This window comes from Malaya genurostris, chromosome 1, assembly GCF_030247185.1.
Source record: "Malaya genurostris strain Urasoe2022 chromosome 1, Malgen_1.1, whole genome shotgun sequence".
Lineage (NCBI taxonomy): Eukaryota > Metazoa > Arthropoda > Insecta > Diptera > Culicidae > Malaya > Malaya genurostris.
In genome coordinates this window covers 152,179,177-152,193,777 of record NC_080570.1, presented here as the reverse complement: position 1 = coordinate 152,193,777, position 14,601 = coordinate 152,179,177, and the positions used below count along the sequence as shown (strand labels likewise).

General features: G+C 37.6%; 1 protein-coding gene across 1 annotated transcript in view; it reads left to right on the top strand.

The window, feature by feature from the left end:
* Positions 1 to 8,209: 8,209 nt before the first annotated feature.
* LOC131426201 (J domain-containing protein) overlaps positions 8,210 to 14,601 on the top strand; it is a 111,806-nt gene continuing 105,414 nt past the window's right edge. Inside the window, exon 1 of the mRNA XM_058588750.1 lies at positions 8,210 to 8,886. Coding sequence (XP_058444733.1) covers positions 8,797 to 8,886 — 90 coding nt within the window. The 5' untranslated portion in view covers positions 8,210 to 8,796. The remainder of the gene's footprint in view (positions 8,887 to 14,601) is intronic.

Here is a 14,601-nt window from a genome sequence, read left to right as displayed (position 1 = left end):
AGTTATAAACGTTACATGCGTTACTTTTATGTGAGTTATGATGTTACGAAGCGTTACATGCGTTACATTTTAATAAGTTATAAAAGTTACGAAGCGTTACATGCTTTATTTTTTCTAAGCTATAAGGTTACGAAGCGTCACATACGTTACTATTTTAGGAAGTTATAGGTGTTACGGAATACTAGATGTTACGAAGCATTACATGCGTTTTTGTTTTGTAAGTTATAAGCGTTACGAAGTATTACATGCGTTACTTTTTTGTGAAACCCGAAGCGTTACATGCGTTACTTTTTAGTAAAATATAGGCGTTACGAAGCGTTACTTTTTGTAAGTTATAGGTGTTACGAAGCGTTACATGCGTTTCCCTTTTGTAAGTTATAGATGTTACGAAACGTTACAAGAGTTTCTTATCGGTAAGTTACAATCGTTGCGATGAGTTACATCGTTACTTATATGTAAGCTTCAAGCGTTACAAATCGTTACATGAGTTACTTTTTCGTAAGTTTTATGTGTTACAAAATGTTACATTTTTAGAAGGTGCATGTGTTACGGTGCATCATTACATCTGTTACTCTTTTGTAAGTTTTGTGTGTTAGGAAGCGTTTTATGGGTTATATTTTGTAAGTTATAGGTGTTAAAAATCGCTACCAGAGTTTTGGCATACCAATTTTAACATATGGAAGAGTCTCTTATTTGCAAAATCTATTTGATGTCAAAATTATGAAATGATGAGAAATGATCCTACAACGACATGAAATAGACTGTTTAAATTCTGCATGGAAAAAAAAATCCCGCATAAAATGAGACTTGAGTGTACCACATTGCTCATTTTCGAATGATATATGAAAACGTTGAAATTTTAGTAGTTGCTATCAACGATCATGAGTAACTTCTACTCTCAATATGAGTAAGTTTTGAGTCCAAAACACGTAGAAGGAGTACTTTCTTTAGTTTCTTTAGTTTTTGAGTTATTCCGCTTATTTATTCTAAATCTTACTCGTTTTTGAGTGAGTTTTTCTAAGTTCATACCAAACCATTCCCGTCGCATTTTCTATCTTATATTTGGTTTTTCGATAAACAAACACTGAGACAGATGGATGGATGGATGAGGAGGAAAAGTGAAAATGGGAGGAAAATGGAGTCACGTGGTGCGCTGTGCTACTACTTCAAACTTTGAATAGTCGAAACCAATTTCGGTCCCCTCATCGCCTGCTAAGATCAGTATTTGTATTCGTGTCTAAACATTTGTCAATGTCACTGAAAAGGGTAATGACATTTTCGCGTCATAAAAATAACCACAACAGATAATTAGTCTGTATCCATCATGATCCAATAATGCTAAACGTAGTCCGAGCTTCTTTCGAATGCCGGGTTTAACATATCCAAGAAACAAAATGATTTGAGGAGGCATGCGTTTTCAAAAATATATTCCGTTCAATGTGAAAGAGAACAAAGTGTACTACTTTGTCGTTGCAAATAAATTATCCGTGGCTGTTGCGAAAGTGTTAACCATGCGCCTCTCATTATAGCGAGATCAGCTGTTTTGCTTGACATGTATGCGAAAGTATAGCGGGATTGACAGTCGTATAAAACGGTCAATACTTGTGAGCAATGTTGCACTAAACATTGCACGCCGGGTTCAACAGTACGACATCTATGTTTCAAGGTAGATTATTTTTTATATTTCTTTGAGACACTCACGAGTAGATGTGAAACAGTCATGAAACTCGTCTGGAGTTTGATTCGGAACTAAGTGTGAATTTTAAATAGTTTTTGAATCAAATGCAACCACCGATTCCGACTGTTCGGAATCGGTTGATGCATTCGAAATGATCTGATATTTTTGGTAAACATATTGCATTCCCAATTGAATTTCAAACGAGTAAGCTCGGAATAAGCTAACGTTTTCCGAAACGCGTTTCTGTTAGTAGAGAATCCTGACCGGCAAGGATTCTTGGTGTTCGTAGGATGCCATGCAATGTACTGCAAGGGAACCGTTAATCAATTCCGATAATCACGTGCCACAATACCAGTTCTACTAATGCATTCTTTGAATCCAATTGTTAGATAGAAAATGATGCAATCGGCTCTAGTTTTTTCTTCATTGAAATGTAAGTTCTACGTGATGGTTTTAACAAAGTCTTTCTCTTGTCGTTCAAACATGGATGAGTGATCGATTGAGAAGAGAGGTTTAAAAATTTTAAAAATCAGTTTTGAGTCGGTCTCAATCCGAGCAGAATAAATGGTTTGCCATACTGAAGTTTCATCTAAATCGGAGCTAGTCGAACCTTCTTTTCTGTTGTAACTTTCATGACAATTGAACAAATTTGAAATGGTTTCAGAACGGCTCTGCAAAGTAAGTGCAAAGCTATCAACCAGCAAAACTTTTAGCGACAGTCGCTAAATTTTTAATTATACAACCTCAACTCTGTCGTTGTTCAATCAACCAACAACCGAAGCTTCATCAATCGAACCCCAGCAAACTTTTAAAGTGACCTTCTCTCCCGGGGGGTGAAATGAATATTATATTGACCCTCGCCGGATCGGCACAAAGTTCACCGATTTAGCGACTATTGAGTCTGTGTGTAAGTAGGTCAACAGTCCCCAACCCACCTCCGAGCGATGAGCCCTTCGTTCCACCTGTTGTTCGTGTTGTGTTTCAGGCTCTTAGAAGCTTACTGGTAGTGCCAGTATTCGGCTGGCAGGCAGCCAGAGGTCACATGTGAGAAAAGCTTTTTCTTTATCTCTCTCCCGAAGAATACCACTTTCCCAGCTCATCAGGGTTTCTATCCTCTAGGATCTAACAACGAATCGAACGTCGATTCTCAGAGAGAATTTGTTCTCCGCAATGCTCCTCCTTTTCAGAAAGGGTTGCCAAATTAATGGTAGTGTGGAAAAAGTTTTCACTGTTTTTATATTTATCAGAACAGCTGCGGTTGAAACGAATTCCAAATAATTTCGGAAGAATTCTGATGTCAAGATTTTTGGTTAGACTTTAGCGATACCCATTCGAAAACTATTGGGAGTACAAATTAGTTCGGTCCGTTTTCAAAAGATGGCTCTGGCTATTATGAACATTGAACAGTAATAGCTGATGTCTATAGTTTCAAGGGGTTAAACATCTGTCATTAATATTAAGTTCATATTGCTTCAGTTTTTTTTTCTAAAAAAAACCTTGTTTTGACGTTGCAATTATGAGCAAAGTGTGTTAGCAAAGCTTAGTGTTAACTAAGCAGCATTTGTGGGAAGTCTAAGTTTTTTTGGTTCAATTGGAAGAAAAGTGCAGCTGAAGCGCATCAATTGCTTTTTGGTTTTCATGGTGATAATGCTCCAACTGATAAATCATGTAGGAAATGGTTTCGACGTTTCAAGGATGAATATTTCAGCGTTGAAAACAGGCCTCGCTCTGGACAACCAAAAAAATCGAAGACAAACAGTTGGTGGCATTACTCGATGAAGATCCGAGTCAAACGCTAGAGGAGCTTACGGAACTATTGGATGTGACCCAACAAGCATTAAAATCCATGGGAATGATTCGAAAGCACGACAATTTGGTGCCTTATGAACTGAAACCGAGAGATTTTGAAAAGCGATTTTTCACTTGCGAGCAGCTTATTCAAAGACAACAAAAAAAGATTTGTTTCTACATCGAATTGTTACTGAGGATTAAAAATGGATATTCTTTGATAAACTCCAAGAAGAAAAAATACTACGCTATGCCCGGTCAATTGCTGCCATCGACGTAACGGGTAACGATCTTTTTGTTTCCGTGAAAACCAGATGTATGCCAAATTTCGACAATTATATCTGAGTCAAACAAACAATCCGTTATTCAGGAAAAAACTAATCACATTATTCGTCATTTATCATGCATAGTTATAGTGACAAAAAAATCTTTAAAATTGAATATCTCAGCAATGCCACTCTATGTTCGTTGGATTTTTTTACATGTTTTCATGCCCTCTGTCAACGATTAAAAGGGTGACAACATAAGCCAAAACATCCGATATAACTATCACATATGTCATATAACAATATACAAAAATGCATGTACACAATTTCAGTTTATTTGAGATAGGAAAATAACAGTTTTCCCATTATGAAAAATGTGAGCTTTTAAATTCAATCAAATGCAATTTTTTTCGTTTGTCTCATTTTGAGATATCGTTCTTTGAATAAAAAACTTATTTTCATATAAATAATTACCCTAGCTTTTGAACCAGACAACATAGACTTATTATTTTCGCAGTAAAAGTTGCTCATTGTTGAGTTCTCAAAGGGTTTCATAGAATATTGCGTCACCAAGAAATTTCTCATAGAAAAGTTATACTAAAAACACTGTTATTTTAAAGGAGTACCCTAACCCAAGATATTAGAACTATTCTAAAATAATAACGGCTCACGATACAGATTGAGCACATTCAACAATGTTGCTTAAAATTGTTTATTCTAAAACATTGTCTTATTAATTATTATCTTAGTTTTAGATACTCTATACTACAATCTGTTGATGCAAAAGAAGAGGAGGTTTTATGCCTGTTGGAGAGCAAGTTGCACAGAAACTAACTCCACCGAGCTTTCCCCTGCTCCAAAAAATAAAATAAAGTAGAATTAAAATATTACAAAAAGAAAAACATAACATTGTTCTTTGTCGTCCAGATAATTTTTTGAACTAAGACTTTTTTAAGGGCAACCCTTTAAGGGTTGTTGCCCGAAAAAAGTCCACAGAACGATTTTTTATGTGATTTTACATCTTATAAGACGCACATAAATAGAGCGTCGTATTTCACACAAATTTATATTCAAGACCATGTAGAATTGTGTGATTTGAAAATTACATAGCTTGATATCGAATGAACTGAAAAACAAAAGATCGCTGGCAGGCAACAGCGCGACTTGAACCGAAGAACATAAGATCGCAAAGCACGTCAGTTAATCGCCTGAGCCACAGAAGCACATATCTGCTTGACGAATAATTGACATACAAATTCATATAGCGGCACTTGATAGCCGAGTGCAAAGATGTAGTTTTTTTGAAAAAAAGAAGTTTTTTTTCATATGAATAATTATCCTAGCTTTTGAACCAGAATTATTATTTTTGCAGTAAAAGTTGCGCATTGTTGAGTTCTCAAATATCACAAATAATCACATAGAAAAATTATACTAAAATACTGTTATTTACAGGAGTACCCTAACCTTTCTAAACGAGTATCCTAGTCATTCTAAAATAATAACGGCTCACGATACAAACTGAGCACTTTCAACAAAGTTGCTTAAAATTGCTCATTTTAAAACGTTGTCTAATAATCTATTATCTAATTGGTTTTAGATACTTCAGAAATATAAGATTTAATTAAAATGTGTCATTTGGATGAATGTAATCTGTTGAGGCGAAAGTAGAGGAGGTTTTATGCCTTTTGGAGTGCAATTTGGACAGAAACTAACTTCACCGAGCTTTCCCCTGCTCCAAAAAAAAATATAAATTAGAATTAAAACATTACAAAAAGAAAAACATTACCGAAGAAAGTGTTGTTCTTTCTCGTCCAGATAATTTTTTAATTAAGACCTTTTTAAGGGCAACCCTTAAACTTTTGTAGTCCAAAAAAGTACACAGTATTTTAGTTCATTTGACAAGTTTAGTTGCTATGAATTGTTTGAGGAATTGTGACACCTGTAACATTCATTTTTTTTCTGTGTTGCAAAGACATGATAAAGTTCATTTAGGGGTTAGCCAAATTTTGTGCTAGGGCACATAACCGTTTTCATTATTTTTACGTTTCGTCTTTGACTCATCAGTGCAGAGCAGTTCAAATTGAACTGCTTAGTGCTAAACTCGACAGTTCAATTTGAACCGCTAAGCAGACGTAAAGTTTCTGCTACTTACAGAACACTTTTTGTTTTGCAATGGAGTGCAATGTCTTTTCTGACGTGCCGAACGAAAACGTGTTTTCGACTATTTCTGGCCGATGCAGGTATGGTCATTTAGGGGTTAGCCAAATTTTGTGCTAGGGCACATAACCGTTTTCATTATTTTTACGTTTCGTCTTTGACTCATCAGTGCTTAGCGGTTCAAATTGAACTGCCGAGTTTAGCACTAAGCAGTTCAATTTGAACTGCTCTGCACTGATGAGTCAAAGACGAAACGTAAAAATAATGATGATAAAGTTATTCTCCTGCATGACAACGCTCGGCCTCATGTCGCAAAAGTGGTGAAAAATATTTGGAAACGCTCAAGTGGAGCTCATTTTGCCGCACCCGCCGTATTCTCCTGGCATTGCTCCTTCTGATTACTGGTTGTTCCAACAGATGCAGCACAATCTGGCAGGTCATCGTTTTACTTCTTTCGAAAATTGGCTTCAAACTTAGATCACCCCGAATGACGAGACCTTTTTTTTTCAAGATGGAATTCGAAAATTTCCGGAGAGGTAGGAAAAAGTAGTAACGAGCGATAATTTAATTAATCTTGAAATTCTTTTTTATTTGAAATAAAGGCATTCTCGACCCCCAAAAAAAACGGACTGAATTAAAGACTGTCCTAGAAAGTATGGATGGATGTCAATTTTTATGGTTGCGTCCTGTTGTTCACACTATTCTCTAACCACTTGTGCAGTTGTTTATTCGTTTTTATTAGTTTGTTTCGAATTGCGTGGACTTTCAGCAGAACAAATTGCGTACAAATGGTGCGAAAAATTGTGTACAAATGGTGCACAGAACGCGGACTGTCACTGAGAAAGATAGCAAAAATGGAAGAAGTAAGTGAAAAAGCCGTTCGAAATGCAATCAAAAAGTTCAGTGAGGATAACACCTGTGAGAATAAACCGAAAACGGGTCGAAAGAAAGGTTATGCTAACCCTCAGTTGGAAAAACGTCTACTGAAGGCGTTCGAGCAAAAGATGGAGGTTTCAGTTCGGGATGTGGCCAAAAAAGTGGGCAGTTCGAAGTCAAATGTTCTTCGTGCTAAAGAACGTTTGAATCTTCGAACCTATAAGAAGCAGAAACAACCAAAACGTATTCCGAAACAAGAAGCATCGATCTGGCCGAGGGTTCGAAAGCTGTACAATACGATTCTTGCTGGAAATTTGAACTGCATAATCATGGACGAAGAAACCAACGTGAAACTCGATTACAAATCCTTGCCGGGACCACAATATTATACGGTGCGAGAAGGGCAAGTGTTAAAACAGTCCGAGACATCGATTGAAGTCGAAAAATTTGGTAAGAAAACTATGGTCTGGCAAGCAATTTGTAGCTGCGGTAAGATTTCGAAACCCTTCATCACCACTGCTTCAATGAACAGCGAAATATACATCAAGGAATGTTTACAAAAACGACTTCTACCCATGATTCGAAGCCACAAGGATCCTGTTGTCTTCTGGCTAGATCTTGCTTCTTGCCACTACTCGAAATCAACGGTAGAATGGTATACTACCAAACATGTCACTTTCGTCCCAAAAGACATAAATCCACCAAATTGCCCATAATTCCGACCAATCGAGGAATTTTGGGCATTAACGAAGGCACATCTTAGGAAACATGTCTCGGCAGCCGAAACCATTCAACAGTTCGAAAAAGATTGGAAAAAAAGTGTCAAAACTTGTCGCCAAGAAGTCTGTACGGCTAATGGCTAAGTAGAAAATATTGAGAATAATATTCTGTTGTTGTAGTCTAATATTATCAGTATATCGAAAAAAAATTGAATATCTAATACTTGTGAATTATTTACAGTGAAATCAAAGTGAGTCCATACTTTCTGGGACAGAAACAAAAATTTTCAAAATCGTCCGTTTTTTGTTTCGTACAAGCCGTGTGTTGAGCGATTTATTTAACAAAACAAGACTAGTAGGAATCGCTTTTAAAAAGAATTCTTATAGGAAACTGTTGAATCTCACGCCCGTACTGTAACTTGTCGAAAACAGAAAAGAGAAACGTTTTCTTCCTCGAATCGCTACAGAAAGCCACGATAAGCGAGAAAAACAGAATGATATTTTGTGAGAATGGTGAAACTATTTGAACTTTCACAAACTATACCTTCTAGTTAATCTCGTTCCAAAAAGAAACGATTTTCCGGTGGCAACACTGCTGAACACAGCACAGCAAGCTTCGCGCCGGAGAGAGCGCCGCTCACTTCGCTCGCTCTTGGAATGAAGTGCAGTGAAGTGGAACCGGAGTGCTGAAAGTCTCAACCAAGCCGCCGAAGCCCGAAAGCTCCCCAGCTCAGTCAAGCCTCGGTCGTCGTCGTGTTCGCAGTGTTTGGAACAGGTATTTTCCGAGATCGTTTGGTTAGTCGTTTAGAGCAGCAGCAGCAAGCAGCAAATTGATTTGCAATCACCTTTCGAGCGAGCATAGCCGAGGTTTTATTCTGCGTACTGCCGCCGCCACCACCCAAGGTCTGCTACGATTGTAAACCACCGCGCGCGGTTGAGACACGTTTTCGCGCTGCGACACATTAATCGCATTAGTGGCTGTCATCGGTGTGATTTCCGCAGCCAGCTAGCCAGCAGCCGTAATTTGTTTTGATAGCATCGGGTCAAAAGTTTTCGTGTTTTGTTTTCTCTGCTTCAAAGGGTTTGCCAATCGCAATTAGCGTCTGCGTGTTTTTTTTCTCGAAGAGAAGTGTATTGTTTTGATTCGGAACCCCGGTTATCAGCTGTCGAAAGTGAGAGTTTTGCGGTGAACCATTCGATAGTGCGTTCCGTGCTACGAAGAAGTGAGAGATTGCTAGAGAGAGAGAAAAATAGCGTGAAGGAAGAAGTTACATACATTCACACGTGAAAAAGGTAGCAAAGTCGAAGCAGAATGAGCAGCGGTGTCAACGAGATACTCAGCTTTAAGCGCAACCCGGATGAAGATTTTTATGCGTTGCTCAACTGCGATGAGAATTCGTCGGTAAGTCAGATTTCCATTCACTTTTTTGTTGTTGTTGTGGATCGAAGAATTGCATCGGACCGGGGGATCCCCGGGATAAGGTCATTAAGCCTACTACTAATTATGATGACATTAGTCGAGCGGGTTTAATTTCTGATTTAATCGGAGCTTGTAGCTCTAGGTAGCTAAATCACAGGAAAATTAATGTGAACCATACGCAATGGGATTATTACGCTAATGGTCATCTAATTAGTAGATTCATTAAGTTATTTTGCGAATTATTTGCCCTGCATTCGATGAATTGTAGGTGGATCTAAGATCAGAGAGGTTTGGAGGAAGGGTTTAGCTAAAGTCTACACATGTCTACGAGGAAGGAGGGCTGGTTTGGTCTTAAGGGTGCAAGGATTTGTCCCAAATTTTAAATGACGTTTAACTTCGACTCCGATTCGATTCAGGTTGAATGATTGTACACTCAATTCTTTTTTTTATGCGGGTAATACGCATTAAAAACCGCATAATTTTGAAAAATTTCGCTGTCTGAAAAATTTACATTAAAAACCAAAAAACTAAGGATTGCTAAATGTCTTAAAAATTCTTGAAAAGTCGAGATGTGTTATGTTGGAAAAGAAATGTTATATCAAATTATTTTTATGTCAAATGTTTTATAAATACACGAAACGTCAAGTTCTGGTGTTATCTCAAAAACAAACAGTTTTGATGTCCAAAAGAGTCGACCCAATTTGTTTTTAAGATTACTCTAGATCTCGACGTTTCTTGCATTTTTAGGGTGAAACAAAAGAACAGCATCACTTTAAAAATTCGCATTAAAACCATATGAGAAAAAATCGTATATAATGAGACTTAAGCAAGAAAAAGTCCCTATGTAAAAAGGCGGAAGGGTAATGTCAGCGACATAACTGGATGACGTGAATACGAATAAAACTGATATCCGAATATCGATATACTAACACGCACTAGTTGACTGATGGTGTGAATTTTGCAAACTTTCAATGCGTCACTTGCATCATTCCAACGGTACAATTTTAAGGCGGAACACACGAGAACAAAAAAAAATGGGGGGTTGTGTAGGGGATAGGACCGATTAAATTGAAAAATCCCCTCTTATGCGAACATTTCGGTAATAAATCGAACAGAGTGTCTGCTTTACTTGCGAATGCTTTGTTCGATGATTCGTTCAATTTATACGGTTGGAATTTGGCGTGCCTTATTTTGGCACTGAATTTCACCCTAATGCTTGTTCATACCAAACATTTTAGAAAACTTCAATTTTGAGTTATTTGTGGTTATGTCATACTACTGAAAATTTTATCATAAATTGCTGACCATATTTACGATGATATGTAGAAAGAATTATGTTGCTGCGTTAAAAACAACAAGTGATATTCACGATTAAGTTCTATCCATTCTTGTACAGGGTGAATTAGGTTAAGACACCAGTATTTTTCGCACCAAATCGTTTCATGCCATTCTAGGGCATTTGACACGAGAAAAAAAATTCGATTTCGCAAATTTCATGAACCCACCATTTTTGATACTTCCGAAACCGGGAGCTAGGAACCGATTATAGCCAAAATAAATTCTTTTGGCTAGCAACTTACGTTAACTACAATTTGAAGTATTTCCAGGGAAAATTTCCCGTTGCCAGACATCGTCGCTCTAACTGACGGCTCGAAATTTCTAACACACTTCACCCTGTTACTAAAGAATCGGAAGTCGGATCAAGATAGAATTCAATAGCTTGCTGGACTGTAAGAGTTTTTTTTATCTAAACCTAAGTTTATCGAAAATTGGCTTATGTGTCTCTGACAAAATGAAGTGAGTTTCGCCTTTTATTTTCGGAACCGGGAACTGGAAATCAAAAAAAATTTGGCCATCAACTAACGAAACACGTAAGAATACAAAATTTATATCGCTAGTTCGAAGGACTTTCTTCGTTTCTACGTCGCCATTTATATAAAAATGCTCGTGAAATTGAAAATATGTATGCCGGAATCGAAAGCCATATCAAATTAAGATTCAATATTGTATTGTAAGAACATTCATTTGAATCTTTTTTTGTTGAAATCGGCACCCATCGAAGATAGGTGGATTCGCCAAGCTCATGCTCACGAGATCTTAGGACTAAGTCTCTAAAGTGTCATTCCCGTACAAATATTTTCGATATTTGCAGTTGTAAATTCAATTTTATTCAACTTCATTATATGAATTACTGAAGTACTGATTTTCGAATCGACTTGAATACTGGAGATCGTCCAAGTTTGAATTTCCATTTTTAACAGTACTCGTCACTAAGTGAAGTGCGATGCAGTTTCGAAAAGTAAGTAGGCCTATAAACTAGACATAGCTCGTGATGAATTTCGTTAGCTAAATATCTGTTTTGCATACAAAAAATCAGTTTCAGCGCGTTATCACGGACAACATTTACTGTACGCACTGATAGGCAAATGACTACTGAATCAAAGCAACACTTGCAATAGCTGCAAGAGTAGTACACGAACTACTTGTGACACTTAATTTGTACCTAAGTACAGTGGCTTTACGGATGAAGTTTCGAACGTTTTTAGCTAGAAGTCATCTAGAGGTTTGGTTACATGTAACCTCTCAATCCTAATTTGAATACGTTAATATCGCGGTTATGTTCTTATGCGAGCAATTCCAGGAATCAGTAGACCAAAAAATAACAAAATCAGAATCGACCTTCTCCGATTTGGATGAAACTTTGCACATGGCTTCAGTATGGCAAACCATATGTTTTGAACCGATTGAGAGGTCAATCCGACTCACGACTGATTTTTAAAAAGGGCGTATGTGTTTTGCATTTCACCAAAATTGACCTTTTCAAATCGTTGTAACTCGGAAACCGTTAATTGTACAAAAATGGCGTTCAGGAAGAAATTGTATGGAGTCTATTGGGCACTCTAAAAAAATACACTGAAAAAAAATTTGATTTTTTTTCTCAATAATTACAAAATAATCCGAAAAAGTTAAATAAAAAAAAACATGGTTTTGATTTTTTTTAATAAATTTTATTTTAAAGCTGTTATTAAAATCTACAGATTGATGGCTATCCCATCCGTGCCTTTTGAAAAATGAAGAAGTTACAGCAAAAACAGTTTACGGGTCTCGTTGCAGTTCGGAAACCGTTCATCGTACATTAATTTATCTACTCACTTTAGTTGTAAAGATATTTGAACACTTACCATTTAGTCAAAATTTTGCTCGTGCATCGAGAAAATCCGAGCTACTCACACACCAAGTTGGTGGAAGGATTCTTAGTTGCCATAAGATCGTAGCACCAGCTGTGCAATGATTCTGTACTCTATAAAATTGGCTGGTGGAAAGTCTGTTGAAACAGAGGTTCAAATTTCACAAGAGGAATATAATTCCAAGGCTTTGCTTTCGCATACCAAGTTGTTGAATGTGGTATCAACGTAATAATGCGCCGTCTCAAGCGGACCCCAAACCTCTCCTTTGAGCTAAAATTAATTTAGCATTAAGCAGTTGAAGTTCAAATTGAACTGCCGAATTCAGCATTGGGCAGTTCAATTTGAACTGCTCTGCACTGATGAGTCAAAGACGAAACGTAAAGTTAAAATCAAATGCCATTTTTGTCGATTAGTGAAAATGTGGTAACTCTTAGTTGTGATGATTAGCAAAACAAAAGATGCAAGCTGTTGACACTTACGTCGAGACAGACTTTAGATAGCCGCCTGGAGGCGATCATTAAACGGTAACTGGAAGAGAAAAGGTGGTAGAGATTTTCAGACGTCCTAGACTGTCTAGGTTTGTCTCATGTGGCAAGCCTCTTCATATCTCATGTAGCTTTAAAGTGAACCATAGTCCAGGCATTGCATTCTTTTTATGGAATTTTCTGTTTCAACAGACTTCGCAGACGATTCTTAGCGTACAGAATTGTTGTATGGTTAGTGCAACGTTCCTACTGACACTAAGAATCCTTCCAGTTGCTTCCCGGTGGTTCGAACATACGACAACTGGCTGGTAAGACCAGCGCCTAATGCATTGAACCACCAAACCGAGCTTGTAGCTTAAACGGCGACAATTCAATTGCGACTGGGATCATGAATCAGACAATTTATTTGCAGAAGTTGGTTTCCATTTCTCAAGCAAACAATTGTTACTTGCTGTTGTGGTGTGATTTGGCTTCTTACCATTATGAAAAAAAAACCCATGGAATGGCATACCGGGAATAACACCCAGACAGTGCCCAAGAACCGTTCAGAGCTCAGCTTAATAGGGACAAAATATGAGACCATTATCAAGTCGAACGAAAAGAAGACACGAAAGACAGTTCAAGGTAAACCAGCGTTCTGCGACGAGAAACTCTTTGTGGAGATTCGATGAGCAGCAGTCTAGCGTAAAATCTTAGTATTCGTGGATTTTAGAATTGGAACAAACTTTTGCTCATATTGTGGCGCTCCTGGTGGACGGATTTGGAAGTTCTTGGTGCCCACGTGTCGGGAATTTTGTCAGCTTCACGTATGATTTTTGACATTCCGCAAATCGACTGTACTTTGTAAACAATCAACATGGAAGCCGAAAGAAGGGAAAAAATTGTGCACAGTTATTTGGAAAATCCATTGTGGGCTGCATCTAGGCTAGCTAAACAGCTGAAATTACCCAGAAATACCGTATGGCGCGTTATCAAAAGGTATAGGGAAACATTGACGACGATTCGGAAGCCTCAAGCCAATCGTCGGAGTGGAACTGTCGACCGTAAACTGCGTGGTAAGATTTTGAAGACGATTAAGAGGAATCCTAACCTGTCGGACCGTGATTTGGCCAGAAAATTCGGTGCTGCCCAAAGTACCGTGAGGAGAACTCGACTCCGGGAAGGAATCAAGTCGTTCCGAGCTAGCAAACAGCCAAATCGGACCATAAAACTATATGACCAGGTGCTGACCAAGTTCCACGGGTGTCTTCTGATGGACGATGAAACCTATGTCAAGGCTGACTTCGGGCAAATCGCAGGTCAAAAATTTCAGTTGAGAACGGCTCGGGGGATGTTCCAGCCTGACAAATTTGCAAGAAAATTTATGATTTGGCAGGGCATTTGCAGCTGTGGCAAAAAAACGAAAGTTTTCGTTACAAATAAGACAATGACATCGGAACTATACCAAAAAGAGTGTCTCCAAAAACGAATTTTGCCGTTCATTCGATCCCACGACCATCCCGTAATGTTTTGGCCAGATTTGGCAAACTGTCATTACAGCAAAGTCGTTGAAGAAAAGACATCAATCAGATGACGACCTGGTGGAATAAAGATAACTAAAACGATGGACGAAGAAGGCGTGCGGAAACGACGGACGAAGAAGGTGGTGTTACAGGAAAAATTCGAGAATTCCTCCGGAACCGTGACGAATAATTTTATACGTATTTTTGTTAAAAGTATGAAGAAAACGCTACATTTGTATAAAAAAAGATCTTGAATTCAATAATAAATAACTGAAATACAGGCACTTGTCTTTGTTCCAATTCTATCTGAAGCAAGCTTTAGTTCCGCAAGTAATGCAAAATAAGAAACTTTTCTTTTGGAAACAGTTTGATGAAACAAAAAAAAAACCTGTTTTAATCCACCTAGTGGTGTAATGATGCCTTTCTCATGTACATATAATATTGTGGTATTCTATTCAAAAATTTTCTCTTCGATTTTTGAAAGAAACCAAGTGATTGTTTATGCATAATATACAGCATAAA